General features: G+C 42.0%; 2 protein-coding genes across 2 annotated transcripts in view; one reads left to right on the top strand and one right to left on the bottom strand.

Moving 5' to 3' along the window:
• LYSMD4 (LysM domain containing 4) overlaps window positions 1-2,846 on the top strand; it is a 30,843-nt gene extending 27,997 nt beyond the window's left edge. The window contains exons 3-4 of the transcript XR_006293202.1: window positions 716-1,945; window positions 2,232-2,846. The gene's annotated coding sequence lies outside the window, so the exon portion shown is untranslated. The remainder of the gene's footprint in view (window positions 1-715; window positions 1,946-2,231) is intronic.
• MEF2A (myocyte enhancer factor 2A) overlaps window positions 2,055-19,806 on the bottom strand; it is a 165,434-nt gene continuing 147,682 nt past the window's right edge. Inside the window, 5 exon segments of the mRNA XM_043554788.1 lie at window positions 2,055-5,970; window positions 5,973-6,132; window positions 7,466-7,592; window positions 11,236-11,362; window positions 15,433-15,456. Of these exon segments, the coding sequence (XP_043410723.1) occupies window positions 5,776-5,970; window positions 5,973-6,132; window positions 7,466-7,592; window positions 11,236-11,362; window positions 15,433-15,456 (633 nt within the window). The 3' untranslated portion in view covers window positions 2,055-5,775.

Here is a 19,806-nt window from a genome sequence, read left to right as displayed (position 1 = left end):
TAGGGACCAGGACAGGCAGCATTGGTGGCTGGATCCAAAGGTGTGCACACACTTGACTGTGGGGGGCCAGCTATAGGCACCTATGAAATGGCAGAAGTGACTTGACAAAGTTGTAGCGATGGGTGTCAGAGCAGATAGCAAGGGCTGAGGCCAACTACAGGCTCCCTGGCATTGACAGAACTGAGTGCCTGCTGTCCTAGGACTTCACACTGTACCCGTGGGTATGCATGCTGCAGTGGAAGTCTGTGACAGGGTTCAGGTTGCACAAAAGGTGGGGGGCACGCAGGTTCTCAGCTGAAGGGAACAGCCATAGCTACAGGTGGGCATGGTGGTTCTGGCCAGTAACACAAGGCAGGGCTTGATCTTGACATGCAAGCAGCTGCTGGGGCCTCATTGCTGGTGTGCCTGCCAGTGGCTGCGCTGGCACTGGAGGAGCTAGTGACAGACAGGTGTGGTGATGCTGGCCAGTGACAGGAGGCGGGGCTTAGTGGTAATAGCGTCAGTTTCCTGGTTCTGATAGTAGTAGGATGGTTATGTAAACGTTAACATTAGGGAAAGCTGGGGGGAAGGATATACGGAAACGATTATTTTTGCAGCTTTTCTGGAAGTTAAAAATTAGTTCAAAGTAAAGCTTTAATAAAGCTTAAAAAGGGGGAGGGGGATTATACAGAGAACCCAGTTAGTACAACTGTGATTTTTGCTTTTTCTTCCCCAGCTGCCTTCGGCTGTTTTGGGACACAGTGAGCAGGTGCAAGATGTAAGAAAGTGACTGAAGTCTAGGACACGTTCTCTGAAGCTGGGCGAGCTACGTGTCAGCCTAGGTCATCTGGGAAGCAGACACGGACGGAGTTGGGAGCTCAAGATTTCTTGCAGGAGGGAAGGGGCGTGCCCCAGGCTGTGTGCGGCCATTGGCTGGGGGCTGGCTCAGAGGAGCTCGTCCTCAGCTCACACCCCGGGACAGCTGGGGATCGGGGCTCACCTCTTACTCTCTGGGCTAAGCACATTCTGCTGTGTGATGGCACTCGTGCCCTCGGCCCCTGAGGAGTCCCTCTCCTTAGTGTTCCAGGAACACTTCACTTTGTGAACCCCCTTCACTTTGTGTGGAAGGTGGGAAGAAACACTGGTTTCCTCAGTTCTACAGCAGGTGCTGCTCTGACCCTGTACGGAGAGACCAGACAGGCAGAGGGGAGCAGGCTGGGCCATCCAGCTGGCAGAGGGCTCCGACTGAAAAATCATCTTCTTGGCTGGTGCCAGTCGGACACAGAATCAGCTTAAAAGCAAGATAAAGCCTAGAGGAAGGCACCCGTGGGAGCTAACTAGGAAATCGCAGTGAATTGATTTTAAGTAGCTGCAGCTGTGATTAAACTATTTTTAGCCACAGGACTCCACCGGCTTTCAAAACCTGCTAATAAGAGCCTCACTGTAGCCAGCACAAAAATTTCGCTTTTCATTTGACAGCAAGAATCTGCTTAGTTAGGAGCTGGCTTAAAAGGCAAACCCGAGGAAGGGAACACTTTCCACACTTCCCAGTTTAAGACAAGTTTTCACACCTGTCACTTCTGAAAACAATTCATTTACTGAATCTGTCTTTTGCCGCTCTCTCAGTATCATGCATGCATTTGGGGTAAAACAAATCATCTCACCCCCTAAATTCAAAAAGACAGAACTTGCTATATATATCATCCGATCCCATTTAGCAGTATTCCCGCCCGCCCCCGCCAACCCTGGCTCATCATCTATCCCGCGAGAAGAAGTCATTCCTAGAGCCTGGATGGGCTTACCGGGTCCACAGCAGCCGCAGTGACGGCCAGGCCCGCCGATGCTGGGGCCCGGACTGCCCACTGCTTCCTGAGGGGCCAAGGGCAGCCCAGAAGGGGAGGCCCCGGGAGCAGCTACGGGTGAGGCTGGTGAGACGCCACGGTGATCTCCTTGACCGAGTCTCAAGGTGAGTAAAGGAGATCTGCAGGTGGGAGAGGCCTGTGAGCGGAAGGGAAAGGAGAGGGACTCGGGGGGACAGAGGGGCCGACTGGCGGCAAACACGACAGAGTCTGGAGTACACAGGAAAAGCCAGTCCGTCTTTACTGTAGTGAGTGCAGGATACAAATAGTTTACAACAACCTCTAGCATTTTCTTAACCATTTGATAAAAAGTTCACTATAATATTTATTGTATAATGAAGAAAAAACAACACATTCAGGGAAAAATTGAGATTAACTTATTTTTCTTAAAAGGTTCATCTCAAGGATGGCAACAAAGTCCAGCTTGTGCCGCCAAACGGTTTTACGTGATCAAACCGTGTACAGCTTCTTGTGTGAACTGTTGACTACAAACATTTACCAAATACATAAATCTCTTTTTAAAAAAGCCATTTTAAATATAGCAAAGCAGTGTCTTCTTGCACAGCAAAGTGAAGAAAGTTTCTACAGAGAAATAAAAGTTTTACATTTGTAAAATCTTTTTCACATTCTACTCATCTAGCTTCTCATGATCCGACGCCAGGAGTTTTCTGGTTCCTTATTTACTATGTATTTCTTGTGCGCATGATGGTTAATCAAGAAAATATGTTAATGCTTTGTTAGCTGTCCTTATAGGTAAAGGAAATGGTAAAACATATACTGTTCTTTTAGAACAAACCCCTGATTTAGTCTCGAACACAATGGACAGAATTAGGGCTCAAAAGATGGAGTTTTGATCGGGACCATCTGCAGACATACGATGGTGGCTCTGCTCTCAGTGTCGTGCCGGGCGGCGCACGGAGGGAAACTGTACTTCAACCAGTGCGGTGTACTCTAAGCTTTTTTTGTTTTTGTCTTTTAGTAATAAAATACTTCATCTGAAGGATAAAATTTTCTTGTGATGGTGTCATACAAAACACATGAGTCTAAAACGGTAAGAAAAGTCGGTTCTAAAGAAACACCATTCGTGTCTTCCCCGCTCTGAGTTGGTTTCCACCAGGAGATGTGCATGTGTATGTGTTTGTACATGGTGTCTGGGTGAGGGGTGTCTGTCAAGTCCGTATGCTCCACGTCACACTGGGCATACAGGAAGAGGGTTAACAGTCAAATATTCACTTCCTGAAAACGGAATACATTGTTACTTGGTCAGTGTAATTGAAATACAAACTCCGAGCCTTGTGTACTATTATTTTAGAAAACAGTAGTTGTACTGATTATAAACCTGCATAGAAAGAAAGACTATTGAGATACAGTCAGAAAAGCCATCTCATAAGGCACACAAGAAAATAGACAGTAAATGTGAATGTGTTAACTCCTATTCCAATGTACAGCAGAAGTTCATGAACATGCATAAATAATAACGAAAGAATCACTTAACACTTTCAAAGCTATAAATGGTTTACAAAGTGGTAAGGATCATCTTGGAAATTCAGTGTTGGGAGACTGTCTTGTTTCAATTAAGTGTGACCTTATGAAGAAATGTGCCTGTATGTAGTTCAGTAAAAGAAGTACATTTTAACGAAAAACTAATCCTTTCTGAGGACGAGCCAAATGTCTATACTGGCGAGAGGAGACGGCACATCACCCTCCCTTTTTTGGCCTCTATCAAAAATTAAAACAGAATTCCATTTTTTTTAGTTGTGAACGCCACAGGTTTATCCTGTACCTAATACCTATGTGTCAGTCAGGAAACCTGGCTGATGATTTGTCACAAATAGCATTATGAGGAAATTGTCAAAAGGAAGGCAATTTAGGGGAAAAGCAAAACGTAAGTAAAAACTGTAGGTAGCTGCTCAATATTAAGTGTAAAATACAAAATAGCAGCAACTCTTAAACCCTTATTTTGAGTTTCTCAGGAAAGGGAGTATTTAAAAAATCTATGATGAAAGATATACAGGACTTTGAATTTTGTTTGTGGCACAAGCCCAGGAAACGCACGAACCTGCTATCACGCCTTCGCTGTCTTCCTGCAGGAGGAGTAAGGCCTTGTTCAGAAGCTAAGCTGAGTGCGGCACGGGCTCCATTAGGACGGCAGGCCGTGCCAAGGATCTGCCCACGAGAGAATTTCTCCCCACACCAAAGTGTCATTTCACTGCACAGAGAGTTCAGGATGGTAGGATTTTGTAACCAGCTGCATCATTCTATTTTAGAGGGTCAAGGAAGAAAAGATCCCTTCCCCCAAAAATTATTTCTCCCTAATCATTTACCACTTATAAAACCTTTGTGCTCATCTACTATTTTGCCATGATCTCTAATATTAGTTAAATTAGGTCAGCTTTTTCTACTATATTTTTTTCCTCACGAAAGGCAAGTTTTAAATAATGCCTTATAAAATCTGTTACAACACATTTTATATTTATGCAAGATGAACTTAACACCAGTTTTTTTTTTTTTGCCACTTTGCTATTTATGTACACATATAAAATATATAATGATGCTCAACCCATACAGCACAAAGATTACAATGTAACATCACACATTCACCACCAGTGAGGGGAGAAACCCCTTTATACAATCCTCCGAAAAAGACTGGGCTAATAATTAAAATCCAAAGTACAGTATATTTAACAAAATAGTAAATATTAAACAGTGAATACTCTACTTGATAAGGATCTCGCCTTTTCCCCCCAAATTGGCGGCAATCCACAAAAATATACTTTTTAATCTGGTGACCATACAATACATAGGTACTTACATCAAAGGTGATAATATATTTAAGATGCTATATACACAAAGAGTTTGGCTCAACTTTTAATTTACATATAGAATAATAAGTGTTCATGGCTTTTTTTTTCCAAGGTTCTGCTTGCAAGATATTTTTGTTTTGTTTTTTTTTCCCCCTCTTAAAATAAAACTAAAAAGTTAAAACAAGATAAAGCTATTCTCTTAAAAAAAAAGTTACAACATACAGCTTTGGCTTATATAAATAATTCATAGCAGAATGTGTTCAAAAGTAGTGAATATAATTTTATATATAGTCATCAATTCATAAGGGTGTTTTCTTTTCTTTCATATAAAATATACATGAGCTAAAATCAGTTTCTTTAAGATATGAATGTAAAAAGAAACTTCTGACATAGTCCAATTATAACTTAATATATTAATTTATTTTGTTAATGCTCTATATTTCTAGGCTAGTATTTTCTGAATATCTCATGCGTGTTTTCTACTCTCTCTCTTTTTTATTAGCTAAAGATCACTTCTCTGACCCAATACATTTTTGCACGTGCAAAACAGTTATGTGTGGGGCTTTTTTGTTTTGTTTTTTAAAATATCAACAGCCCTTCCCATGCACCCCTCTGCAACAGAGACCCATGCCAGGCTGGGTAATTAATATAAATGACATTTTATGTACAGTATTGCTTTCTTGGTTCCTGCTTTTCTACTGCTCTGTTCTACAAAGCATTTTTCTTAAGTAACTACAGTCACTGCACAGTTAAATAAAACAAGTAGGGGCCCTCTAGGTTTCTGCAAGCTAGTGTGGGAGAATCATATATGGGTACACGTTTCTCTGCAAAAACTGGTTATCTTATGAAACAAGTAGTCCAAGGAAGTGCCAGACTAGACTCCGCCTACAGGGTGCTTTGTTTGCCATGGGACGCACATCTGCAGATCTACGAGGCAGGTAAGTGCCTGATTCCGTATGTGACACACACCCACACATACACACACTCACGCCCACATACATATATATATATAAAGGGATATATATGTATGTATGTACATATAAATATATTTAACTCATGTCCTTATTTACCAATTTAGATATGTAGGGCAGTTCACTGCAGTAACGCCACGTACAAACACCAGCCTGGAAGCCTTAGGTCACCCATGCGTCCATCCTCATTCGCTTTACAGAAGGGCTTTCTCTGTCTTCACTGTTCGGGGGTCGGCCAAGCACAATTGGAGAGTGGAAGTCGCCCCGCGGATCCTCCCGGTCACTACCGTCGTAGGAGCTGCTCGAGCTGCTCAGACTGTCCACGGGGGAGCGCCCCATTTCCTGCCGGGGCTGGGGGGCTGGGGGGGCTGGGGGGGCTGCGGCTGCGGCTGCTGCTGCTGCTGGAAGCCTGACGGGGTCATTCGATCCCGGGGAGGTGAAATTGGTTCTGACTTAATGTTGATGTTTTGGTTGGTATTAATGGATAAATTCGAACCCTGAGATAACTGCCCTCCAGCACTGAAGGAAGAAAAAAAAAAGACGTTAAGTGGTTTGTGAGCGCATCCGTGTAACCGGAGTGTATTACAGATACCGCCTGACCGAAATGCTGTCAGAATTCCCCAACACTGGTTTTAGTTACCTCTCCTTGGAAGAAAAAGAACAGGACAGATGGGAGCTTTAGAGGCTAGTTCGACCCGCACCCGTGGTACTCTAGCAGGTGAAGTATGCAAAGCAGTGTCAGTGTCTGATGCCGTGCAGCAGAGAGACGAGAGAGGAACGACACGGCAGCCTGGGTTCCGCTTCCTCTCTTCCTTGGTTTCTTCAGTAACATCACGCTACTTTCCAGGTGAGGAAAGGGTCTCGGAAAGGCTAACTTGCTCAGAGTAGTACAGCACAGTGTGTGCGTCCAGCCTGTTCCCCCATCCTGAGTGCCAAGCCACTTCCACTTGCTTCTGTGGGGCTATTTTTAGTGTGTTCATCAGGATGAACAGACGCCTCAAAGGCCAACATGCAAAGAAAATAAATGAAGGAAAATAACCTTTGCTTTCTCTGTGGATAGCAGGGGAGGAATGGCAGGGGTTTGGTATCTTGTGTGTGAATCAGGCTATGGGGATTCACGTGGGTTGATCCCAGCTGGCTCGCTGCACACACTGTACCTCACCAAGCAGAGTTCAACAAAGAGAACACCCCTTATGGGCAGGGTGAGGGGACCTGAGTGAAGAGAATGTATGGTGGTGCCCAGGGGGAGTCAGGCGTCGCTAGCAGGAAGGAGAAGGAACAGAGCCTTTGCAGAACCGGGTCAGCAATAGGGCTGTGTAGCTGGAGAGCATCTCAGCAGAGGAGACAGAAGAGCACACCCAGCTGGCCTCCATGAGGGTTGGCCACTTGTTTTTCTATCCCTTATCTAATCACCAAAGCAGAGAAAACCCCCCAAAAAAGTGGTAGGTGGGCCTGAATACCTCAAAGCTGCCTTTTTCCAACACTGGAATCAGATATAGAGGTTGGGAAGGAGAGCTGGGACCGGTGGCTTAATCACTGGTGGGTAGGTAGGAGGTGCATACGGGTGACATCGGTGCCACAGTGCCCCTTGGTTACTATGTGTCTCTCTACCTCCATACAAGAGAAGGCTTGCTCCCCGAATTTCTTCAAGGAATGCCTAGTTTGCTCGGTATCCCAGCTATTATCTAGAATCATCATAAAGAAAATCTTTTCTCCAAACACTTGTACCACCTAAAAAAGAATCACTGTAGGACAGTCATGTGAAAGTCAACAGCGTGAAGACTGTAACAGCTAGAAAAAGAAAGTGCACGGGTTGGGAATAGAGATCTGGGGAAAATTTCTAGCTACTCACACCAGAGAGCTGAGGGCTGCTTGTCCTAAATGGTGTTGCTGCCAGGCCGACACCTGTCCCAGAGACAGCATTCCCGGCGAGTTGAAGCCCTGCAGGGCCGACAGGTCCGCACTAGTCAGCGAGTAATCTAAAACAAGGAAAGAAATCTTGCTCGTGTGTGTAATAAGAGGCCCGTGCAAAATAGGCTTTTCAAATAGTAGCTCCAGAAGCTCCTAGCTTGAGAGAAGCCAGGCACTTCATAACCTAAAACACCACACAGGTCTAACCCCACAACGGTTCTTCTTCTGGGAGGCCAACAGGTCCTGGCTATATTTGCTTATCTGGGATTATTTCAGTAAGTTTCAACTTTGTACTAAATGTTTATAAGTTTAATGTCTCACAAGAAGTTGAGATACTTTTTCCAGCAAATAGAAATAATGAAAAGGCCATTGCTAAAGGATGTTCCTACATAACCATTATTTTAAATGTGCCCAGCACTACCCTCCGGAAGAAGAGGGACAGGTCAGGCTGAGTCTGGAACAGCAGGTCTTAGTTTCTTGAAGTACAAGGGCAACAGGAAAGACACGGCACCCCTTCCCATGCAGCGCCAAGCTCAGTGGCATAAATCATACATTATTACACAACTGATTAACGGCATTTGCTCAAAGTACAGGGGCTGTCAAAGGTTTCTGACTGCCTGCAAAACAATTTCAAGTTCATGAAAATACTTAAGTGTTACAAGAGTACAATATATAATATAGGTTATTTTATATGAATGCTTCAGACACAAGTCACTTCGGCCAAGACCTAGGACATTAGGTATCATTCACACATAGAGTTATTTCAGTTCTTCATTAACACTTGTCTTTTCCATTTAGTTTTAAAGAGAGGTGGCAAAAACCCTTCTAGTTTCAACTGCTTTTCCATGTCTCAAGAGAGGTATTTAAATAAGTTGGTCTTCCTAGCAAATTAACGTCAATAAAAAAGGACCGGAGCGGAAACAGTGCAGGCGGTGCTCGGGTTCCGCGTGCCTCTATGCTTGCTCCTCATGCCACGGTCTCCTGACCGCCTGGTGCGTTCCCAGAGGCTGGTGTGGGGACACCCGAGCACCGCTGCCTTCCACAGCGCCCCCCTGCGCCTCACAACTCTCTCCACCTCCAGTATTCCCAACCCCCTACTTGCTAACTTGCTACATCCATCTGGATGTCCCTCCAAACCACTCAAATTTGACACCCAAGCTGGATTCCTCTTTTCCTCCAAACCTCCTCATCTTGATAAACGGCACCGACTTTCACCTCGTTGCCGGTGCCAGAGGCCCGTGGGTGTTGATACTTCCCTCCCACTTCCACCACCAACCACCAAGGCTGCTCAATTCTACGTACTGTCTCTCCATACTGCCTGAGTCACCAGCTCTACCAGCACCACTCCAGTCAGAGCCATCAGTATTCGCCACTGGGGCCATTGATCCAGCCCCCCACGTGGGTTCCTTGCATGCAGTTTTGCCCCTCTGAACACTGCAGTCAATGTGATCTTAAAACAACAAATATGGTCATGCTACCTCTCTGCTTAAAACTTTATGGCTTCCCAGCACTCTCAATATCCAAAATCTTCAACATGGCCTCTAAATTTCTTACCTCTACAGTTTCAACTCTAACTGCCCTCCACCATCCCTGTCCTCCCCGTCATGCTCCTATCTCCTCGTCTTTGTACACAGTGCTCCCTCTCCCTGGAACACTCTCCACACTCTGCCTGGCTGAGTCACCTGTGCTCCTTTAGGTCAAAGCTTCAATGCAGCTCTTAATATGACTACAATAAATTATTCCGAGAGCTGTCTATCCTGTGTCTTTCTCCCCCAACACTCCCTAAGTTCCACTACTAGCCACACTCCTGTTGTGCCTGGCCCAGTACCTGCCTCATAGTAGGTGTTTGATAAGTATGTGCTGAATGGATGCACGAGCAAGTCTAGGAAGCTGGGAGTGACCTTACTGATGGGCATGAGGAAGTGTCTGCATAACAACTGTTGTATTTTTTGAAATGTTGCTCATTGTTTTATCCCTTTATTGACCATCTGGCACAAGTCTGACTCTAAATATGTACCGAAAGCCAGATGATATACTAAAGAAAGATGAAAACGGTTATATTTTTAGAAAGGGCAACTAAATACATTAAAGATAATATGGTAAAATTAAGCCAAATACATGCTCTGAAAAAGAGTGCAAAGTCTAAGTTAAAAGAAGGAATCAGACTGAAGCCACGCGATTGATGCTTTTGAGAGAACAGGACTCCATTTTTATGTTTTGGTGAATCCTTCTGCACTTTTAGAAAAACACGTTCTTGCGAATCCAACTGCATTTCTAAAAACAAGCATAGTGGAGTTTCTAAGTATACTGAAAAACCCGTCACGAAGTATTATTCAGTAAACTACTCTCACTTGAAGACCAGTTCAAGCCCCATCTTCTCAGCTAGTATCCCTCTGGAACATTCTAGCTCTTAGATTTCCCTCTTTCCTCCTCACATGCTTAAGTCTCAGAGCACCAACTGCCAACCTCGGCCACTGGAGGCAGCTTTACCTCCATAGCTGCCATCTCATGTATGTCCTGCTCCTTAGCTGGCAGAAACTCGGGAGAAAAGCTATGTCCCTAGCATACTGTCACTCATACAGCTAGCTGGTCATCAGTGGAATGAAACAATTTCTATGAATGCGTAATCTCTTGTTTTACCCTAGATTTTGCACTTAGTAGATTCGGACATGTTTCTTTTTCATATCAATTAGAAAAGGTCGACATTTTTCTGAAAGGCTTTTTCAACAAAACCTTTTACAATTTTGTTTTAAGTGCACTACATGCAATTAAAGTGACAATCAAATGTATCAGTGGCCTCAGGGAGCTCCAGACAGCAGTTTGAAAACACCGTGCTAAAGCATTTACCCTGAAGTCTAAAATTAGCTGGTTTTTATTACAGTCTACTTAGAAGAATCATGAGAAGAATATACGCCCTATACTGCAGTCTCTTCATAACTGACAAGGTAAAATTTAACTGTTTCCTTCTCTGAAGCATCGGGTGCTTGCCTCTCAGCCGGTGAAAGTGCAGCCACACACCTCCTGCCTCTCCCCGGAAGGGCAGATGTATGTGGAGGACTGTCCACACAGTCTGCGCGGCTCCACGCACCCCTGCACTCAGGGCAGCGGTTGTAGCTTTTCTTAACACCGCCCCGAAATAGTGGATTTTAAAATGAAACGTCTAAATAAACATAAATGGGCGAAAAGCTCCTCTCCCAAAAGGGGAGTGACTGGCTCTGAGGAGAAACAAGAAAGGGCCTGGTCTTGTTCCCGGGGCACAAACACATGGAGGACAACACAACGTGCCCGGCACAGTGACACATCCACTGCCCTGCGGGGTCCCGAGTGCAAGGAGGCTCCGTCTTCCCCAAGCTGGCTAACACGGCATGAAGAGAAAAACCTCTTCCTTCAACAGCTGGGAAGAGTGAGGGACTGTGAGATGAGAAACGACGACAGTCCATCCTCCTCGGTCTGACGCACGGGCCGGAATTGTGAGAACGGCCGCCTGTTTGTCAGGGGGAAGTAAAGGTCGATGCTGGGAAACCATTCTACAGTCAATGTATTTTCTGTACATTTTTCAAAGCTAGTATTTGTTTTAATACATCCAAATGTGAATCTAAAACACTGGAAATCATTTATTTCGATCAATACACTTAAAAAAAAAAAATCACAAAAGCACATGCTGATCACAAAACAAACTAAAATCCACAAAAGGCACGAGAGCAGGCTCACCAGTGTTGTAGGCGGTCGGCATGGCTGAGTACACCAGTCCCTGTGGAGGCAAGCTTGGGGTGGTCACAGACACGACTGGGGTAGCTAGAGGTTGAGTGGCTTGAGAACTGCTTATCCTCTGGGTATTCTGTGAGAGGGCAGAAAAAGTGTCATTATTTGAGTATTTATACTCAGACTTAGTATTTTAAAAATAACATTCAATTTAAAAGTGACATTTTTCACAGTTTTATGATGTGAATGTCATCATTTCTTAAAGCAGTGATAATGTGAAAAAAAATCTTTAATAACACTAATGGGAATAACTAAATGTTTAATTTCAAGGAACATAGTTAACTATTCATTTTCCCTTGTCTTTTTCAGAGTTTATTGATGTCGAGGATATACCCTTAAAACAGAAACTTGCATTATGGGTGATAACACTTTTATGTGTTAACATAAATAAGGACTCAATGGCGCTACAAAAACCGCCAGGCTACCTGAAATAAACGTCTGGGTTTTAAAGACCTGAAGAGAGCAAAAGTCATTTGTATACAGACAACGTAAGTCCATGAGTTTAGGGATCAAAACTACTTATAGTTGCAGCATTTCCATGTTAACATGGTTTTAAGTCTTGGCTTGCTGAAGTACAGCTTGCTTTCAGATTTCCTTCCCGGTGATCCTGCAGTTGATGTGCCCGCACACTGCGCACACACCACTTACCCCGCCCCCGTACGTGCTCAGCCTCCTCCACTGTCAACATCACCCACCCAGTGACCTATTTCTTAGCAGTAGGTTCGGATATGCATCCCTCAGTCCCCAACTCTTCTGAAAGGAGAGGCTTTGCATAGAGAGAGCTTGTGACTAACATACTTTTGGTAGAGCTGTGAATGGAGCGAAATTAAATGCTTGCTGACTGACTCCATCTACGTGGTATTCTATCTACACTAGGAATGAATTTTAAAAATCAACTACCGGGGCACGTGGGTGGCTCAGTCGGTTAAGCGGCCGACTTCGGCTCAGGTCATGATCTCGCGGTCCATGAGTTCGAGCCCCGCGTCAGGCTCTGTGCTGACAGCTCAGAGCCTGGAGCCTGTTTCGGATTCTGTGTCTCCCTCTCTCTGACCCTCCCCCATTCATGCTCTCTGTCTCAAAAATAAATAAGCGTTAAAAAAAAATTTAAAAAAATATCAACTATCGAATAATCAAGTCAGTTTAAGATGGCCACTCCAGTACATGTTGGGGGATGACAGAGCAGTTTCTCACCACAGTGGCCTAAGGGAACACTCCAAAACGAAGATCACAGGAACAGACTCCTTGATCCATGCAGTCAGCACACAAGAAGGCCAAAGCATATCTCCCCCAGGGTTATTATTGTTTTAAATGAAATTACAGCCTGAAAACTTACATTTGGGGGTATAAGTCATATCAATAAAACCACAATTCAGTGCCCTTAAGATTATGAAGACTCAAGAGTGTGATTCGGTTTTCTCTATCACCATTTCAGATGGAAGGCCTTTGGCCAGATTTAGATGCTTGAATGTTGATCATTTGATTCGGATCCAGATCTGTTTATTTCTTTTTAGTTTGTATTTTCCACCCAGTCTTGAAGTTTCTATTCTAATTAACAAAGACCATTTAGTATGTGGCTATAGCACCTGGGTTTTTGTCACAAATTCACTATTTCCTAAGTAGGGGGGAAATCATTTAACCTCTCTTTGTACAGTAGGGAAGACAGTGATCTTGTAGTCCTACCTTGTGAAGCTCTATTGAGATCACAGGTGGGAAGTGCTTTGGTAACTGAAGTACTATACAGATGTAACACAGTATCTTTATTGTCCCAAGAAACCCTCCCAAGATTTCTATAACTGGTTAACAAAAAAAGAGGGGGGAAAATATATTTATTCCTTCTGACATAGGTATGCCCCTGGAGCTACCATGAAGTAAAGGTGTTTTAGTACAGCAAGGCTGCTCAAGGAATCTATGTAGCCAGGCTCTTACCAGAAGAGTTTTTAGTGTAGGCCCCAAGGCACCAGTCCGTCCTTCCTCACTTTGGGTCAGAGCCATCCATGATTATATCTGAGAGTTCAAATCAATTTGAACAACTTCCTAAATGCTAATAGATGGTGTTTGTAATTATTATTTTGGTTTTGACCACAGAGCTCCACATTTAAAACTAATTACGTTTTACAGTCTGATTCAGCAATTAAAAACAATTTTAAAAAAAGGGGCACCTGGGTATCTCGGTCAGTTGAGCATCTGACTTTGGCTCAGGTCATGATCTGACAGTTTGTGAGTTCAAGCTCCAAGTCGGGCTTTGTGCTGACAGCACGGAGCCTGCTTCTGATTCTCTGCCTCTTCTCTCCCTTTGCCCCTCCCCCCTGCTTACACACACACACTCTCTCCCTCTCTCTCAAAAATAAACACCAAAAAAAATTTAATAGAGTCTGAATCAGCATAAGTTATAAAGGATATGAACTGTTTATAGTTTCAGGTTATGTATTTGTTTCTTAATTACAAATACCTTTTATGCTTTCTGCATTTTGTAGTTTACAAAGATTTAGAAATTTATCTTTGAGATTCTGTAACTTGGGGTGTATTTTAAGGAATGTGGAAGTCACTCTATGGTAACTGGGAAATACACTTTCATCTCAGCATCAAGTTAATAATATTAATGAGTTTTTGAGGTAGAGATATACTTTGGAGTATATAATTTGTTCTAAGATTTGGTCACTGGAAATTCAAGAGTCAAATACTAGGCAAAAGAACACAGCATGACCCAGTTTGGCCTGGTTCTATCCATGCCAGAGCTTCATCTCCATGGCAATTTCCTGGTATGACCTCCAGAAGGGGTGGGGTGTGTGTGTGTGTGTGTGTGTGTGTGTGTGTGTGTGTATGCGTGCACACGGACGTGCGTGCATAACAGTGAACACCAACATATTGGTTCCAGCCATCAAAAGATCCTAATCTCCATGGCATTGACTTTTCTGAGTAAGCGACTTGTGAAACCACTAGAGGGCAGCATATTGCTAGAGAATTGAAAGGAAGCACTCCTGAAAACTTAAGGTAACTAGTCTAAGATGAATTATTTTATACTGAATTATAAACTTAAACTTCCGTTTTCTAATCATTACTGTATCACTAAATAAAGTATTTCCCCAGAAGAAAGTCCGAATCTACACATGATGTAATCAACACCACAATGTCAGCGAACTAATATATTTTAGTTTACCTAAATAGAAAACCACATCTAAAACTGTGAGTGATCACAAAGTTAACGAATGATCTCTTATTTTAAGGACAGAGCACAGACAACCTTATCTAAAAAGAAAAGAACTGTGCAAAACACACCAGCATGCATATATATGTAATAATAAAATACAAATACAACCAACAGATGCCTTCCCCCCATGCTCTCATGCAATCTGAACACTTGTCCATGCTACAAACTAAAACATTTTCAAGTTTTTCCACCTTATAAATATCCAATTAGCAGCTGACTTTGAATTCATATGATCATTTCTGTGAATCTGGGAGTCTAGTTCCCAAAGAATAGATCAAATGAAAGTTCTTTTTAGTCAGATTTACTTTCTAGAAGAAAAGCCAATAGAAATCATTTGTTCTAGAAAAAAGGTAATAGCTACTTTTAAGAGCAGAGTATCTCCTGCTAGACAAAAGTATAAAATCTGTGTAAATTACATTTGTTTTAGTAAACAGGGAACCCCCTTATTGTTCAGATCATCTCAGATGGTATGAAATAATTCCAACGCTGAAAAAGGTGACCTCACCAAAAATGATGTCATCTTTTTGAAGGAAAGAGAAATGGCACAAGACCATGTGTTACAATCTGAGGAACTTCTAGGGTGAGGTCATTTTCTAAAAACATGTTAATAATTTGGGGAACTATATACGGTATTTTGTATCTTTCCTTAAAAAAATCTTTAACAAGTAAGTGTCTTGTGATCATTGACAACTCTTGTTTTTAAAGGCTCTGTTCCAGTGTTCCCTCCAGCAAACAAAAGGGGTCAAGATACACAATTATACGTAGAGAAACGAGACAGACTCTGTAGTTCCAGTAGCTTGGTTCAGTTATTCAAAGTGCTTGCAGTGTTTAGTAACTACAAGAAAAACTGTGTAACAAAGGGAACACTCATTAGATAAAAACGTTTAAGAGAATTAGTACTTTCTAGATCATTTGTAACTCCCTTCAGGCACACTCACCAACTCCAATTCCTCTTCCTCCGACTGTACTCAGCACATAAGAGGGATACAAGAGTTACTAAGACTGTTGATACTCAAAAATAAAATATTTCTTTAGAAAAACATGTTATTTGGACACTGGCAGTTACTTGGAACTCTCAAGAGATGATTATATTTATGCAACGAATACAAATCTAAATTACTTGTTTCTTCACTGGTAGTTGATTTCAGAAGAAAGACAGGCTTTAAAGACACCACTCCCCCCAGGCTTCATCGGCTCCTATGCTGGCCTCACCTACACACAGCCAGCTGCTGCAACAGTATGTCAAAGGAGTTCCTCATCACGATACCAGTTTATATTTGAAATCTTGAGAATACTTCATCCTCCCGTCCCTAGCCCACTGTGTCACACATGTTCATTATTCATCTTCTAGATGTGTGCTCTTTGGTCGGCAGAAATTATTTTGTTTCCTTATCCCACAGCAGCTAGCACAGTGTTATGAAACAACAAGAACTCAAACATTTGTTAGTAACGATTTTAAATAACAGATTTATAGATCATCTGCAAATACCATTTTCATAGATATAATTTCACTGTGGAAAAGCCACACTTATGAAGAAAATGAGACTGGAAGAGAAGTGAACTGATAAATCATGTCCAGAAAAGAGCTGAATGAAATGTATTCGCTCCTTTTCTCCTAAGCATCTAGAAAACATTAGGCTAGAAATCATCTGCTAACTAGTTTTTTCCTTATTTTACTTTGAGTAAGTCAAATTTGTCAATCTATGAAAGGTATCTTTATAGGCACCACTGATAACATGAAATCCCAATCTGAAAGCAAGTTCATCCGAAACACTATAAAACAGGGAGGCTGGTCATCTACTCTGAGAAATAATCACTTGGTCTATAACTGCTATTTCAAATATGGGTAAAATGTTCTTCGACTGTTTAGTTATAGATATTTTTACACATCTCCAATGATAAGATTCGCATCAAAATACTATGGGTGTGTGATGTATTAGTTTTCACTTTAACCTCAGGGAAAAGGGTGTAAAATTATTTATATGGCAAATTTTGAGTATTCTGCAAAGAAGCTTCATGATCTCTGTAAAAAAGACCAGCGATCCTGACCAGTTGCTAAATGCCTAAATGCAGTTTTGTCTTAAATTCTGCAGTTTACTGCTAATTCTTATAAACATATTTCTGAGTCTTAAATGAACCTTCCTATGGTTTTCATTTCTGAAAAATAGTGGCAGGCATTCCACATCTTGTTCCTGAAAGGTGACTATCCAAAATGCTTAAATGTTTTTTCTGAACTCCTTTTTTTTGGCGGGGGGGGGGGGGGGGGGGGGGGGGGGGGGGGGGGGGGGGGGGGGGGGGGGGAGGGAGGGTAGAGTATATTTCTTTGTTATGTATGTATGTAGTTTTCACTTTGTATCCTGACATAATTTTACTCTTAGAGAGCAGCTACAAACAGAGCATAGCATCACATACTGTACCCCAGCAGTTCCCCCCCCATCCAGGTTTACATTCCAAAGAAACATGTTACAGTTGTCAAAACTAATAAAAAGACCATAGCAGAAACGAAAGCTACAGACTTCACTTGGACTTCCCTGGTCTTCTTCACCATGTCCCTGTACTGATTGAGGACCAAATCCTGCGTCCCATATGCCCTTAATTGTCATGCATCCTTAGTCTCCTCTAGTCTTCGACAGTTCCCTCCCATCTTTCCTTGTTTTTCATGACCTTGATAACTTTGAAAAGTACTGGTCGAATATCTTGTTGAATGTCCCACAATGTGGGTCTTTTATTTTCTCAGTTAGATAAAGAGCGTGGATTTTTGCAAGAATACCAAAGAAGGTGACTGTGACCCTCTTAGCACATCATATCAGAAGACATGCCATCTCATTACCAGTGATGTCAAGCTTGATTGCCCGGTTAAGGTTACATCTTCGAGCATTCCCCACTGCAAAAATCACCACCTTTCCTTTGTAATCAACAATTATTTGGGGAGAGACATTTTGAGGATGTGCAAATACCCTGTTTTTCCTTAAACTTTCGCTCACTCATTTAACATCCGTTGACCTTGCCTGGCCTGGTCTCTGTACTGTAGTGTTATAACAATGATTTGCTATTTTGCTCTTTCTGTTCACATATGTTAATTAGAATTCTTCTCTAAGGAAGAGCTGTCCCTTCTCCATTCATTTATTCAATAATTTACTCGTATCGGTAATAGACTTGGTATTTTTTTTCCTTGGGTAATAATCCAAATCTCCTATTACTTATTTTGTTACTTAAACTGTTCTCATTTTGGCCACTGGGAACTCTTCTGAAAGGCAGGCTTTTCACCTGCACTTCCTTATCCTCTGGCACCTCTCTGACTCATCTTGAATTTTCGTCACCCCAGCTCTACAATCACTTCTCCGAGGAGTCCTGATTCCCTTTGTTGGAGAATGTTTAGAGACAAAGATCCAGCACTAGCTGTACTCAGTTACCAGGTGTCACTGTTTCAAGGGCCTATCAGCAGACAGAGCTAGGAAACGTATGATGTGTACTATTCATGTGTATATACATTTATATTTCTCTACCTATATATGTCAAAAAAAAACCACACTGAAACTTCCAACTGCAACCCAGAAACACAGGGTTCACTGTAGCCTCCCCCAACCCCACACCCACCTTGCTTATTTGTAACTTTTTTTCCCCAAAAATGAGAAATCTGGCTTTCTCTATCTATAACGTATTCACTGTTTTGACTGTGTAACAAATTTACTATCTTGAACACAATGATTTCCTACGATTTTTTTGTTCTACCTAGAATAAAACAATGTCCAAAGTTACTGGGAGCTCTTTTCTTCCTCATCCCCTTCAGTGCCATCATCTCACCCACTTGTGATACACTTATATTCACATGTCACGGTCTGCATTCAGTCTTCAATTCCCCTGGAATCCTGGTTTTTAACTGCATATGGTAAAAGTCACTCTATGTATTGTATAGTTTTTACGGATTTTAACACAAGCATTGACTCATACGTACATCTAACAACACAGGATCACAGAATGGTTCCATTACCTCAAAAATTCACCTCAAATTTGTAGTCAATTCCTCTCTCCATCCCTGGCAACAACCACTCATCTGCTTTGCATTTTCCAGAAGGAAATGTAAATGGAATCATATACTATGTAGTCTTTTGGATCCAGCTTCTTTCATTTAGTAAAATTCATTTAAGATTCATCTATACTGCTGTGAATAAATAGCTCATCCTTTCTTATTGCTGAGCAGTATTCCTTTGAATGTTCCACAGTGTGTATAGCATCCACCCATTCATCTGCTGGAAGGACATTTAGGTTGTCTTCAAAGGTTTTGGCAACTATGAAAAATACTGATTTCTGTAGAAACAGTTTTAATTCACTTGGGAAAATTCTCTAGGAGAGAATTGTTGGGTTGTATGACAAGTATATACTGAACTTCATAAAAAGATGCTGATCTGTTTTCCAAAGTGGTGCATGAGTTTGCATTCCAAGCACGAATGTGGGAGAGTTCTTGCTGTTCTGCATCCTCGCCAGAACTTGGGTGTTTTTAGTATTTTGGTTTTGTTGGGTACTTTTACTTGGGTATAGCTGACACACAATGTTACATTAGTTTCAGGTGTTCGACACAGCAATTCAGCAACTCTATACGCTATGCTGTGCTCACAAGTGTAGCTACCATCTGTCACCAAACAATGCTGTCACAGTATCACTGACTATATTCCCTATGATTTTATTTTTTAAAATTTTAGCCATTCTAATAGATGTATAGTTGTAGCATTCTGGACTCAAGTCCTTTACTGGATATGTGATTTGCAAACAGCTTCTCCTAATATTTTTATTCTCTGGATAGGGCCTTCACAGAGTAAAACTTTTTTGATAGTGAAACTATTTTGATAAGCATCAATATATCAAACTTTTCTTTATGTACCATGCTTTTGGTGGTGTATTGTTTTTTTCCAATGTTTTCTTCTAGAAGTTTCAGGGTTTTTGTATTTTGCATTTGAGTCTATGACACATTTTGAGTTAATTTTTGTATAAGGTAGGAGTTCTACTTTGAGATTTTATTTTTGCATATGGATGTTGAATTGTTCCAACAGAGTTAGTTATAGCAACTACCCTTTCTCCACTGAATTGCTTTACTGCCTTTGCCAAAAACCAACTGAATGTATTTGTGTAGGTCTATTTTCTGGGCTCTCTGTTTTGTCCAGTGATCTATGTGCCCATCTTTGTGCCTGTACCACACATTCTTGATTACCATGGCTTTATAGCAGCTCTTGAAACCAGGTAGTATCTTCCTATTTTTTGTTCTTTTTCAAAACTTTTGGCTATTATAGTTCCTTTGCCTTTCCATATATGTTTTA

This window comes from Prionailurus bengalensis, chromosome B3 (genome assembly GCF_016509475.1).
Source record: "Prionailurus bengalensis isolate Pbe53 chromosome B3, Fcat_Pben_1.1_paternal_pri, whole genome shotgun sequence".
In the NCBI taxonomy this organism is placed as follows: domain Eukaryota; kingdom Metazoa; phylum Chordata; class Mammalia; order Carnivora; family Felidae; genus Prionailurus; species Prionailurus bengalensis.
The sequence above is the reverse complement of the archived record's forward strand: the minus strand, read 5'-3'. Positions and strand labels throughout refer to the sequence as shown.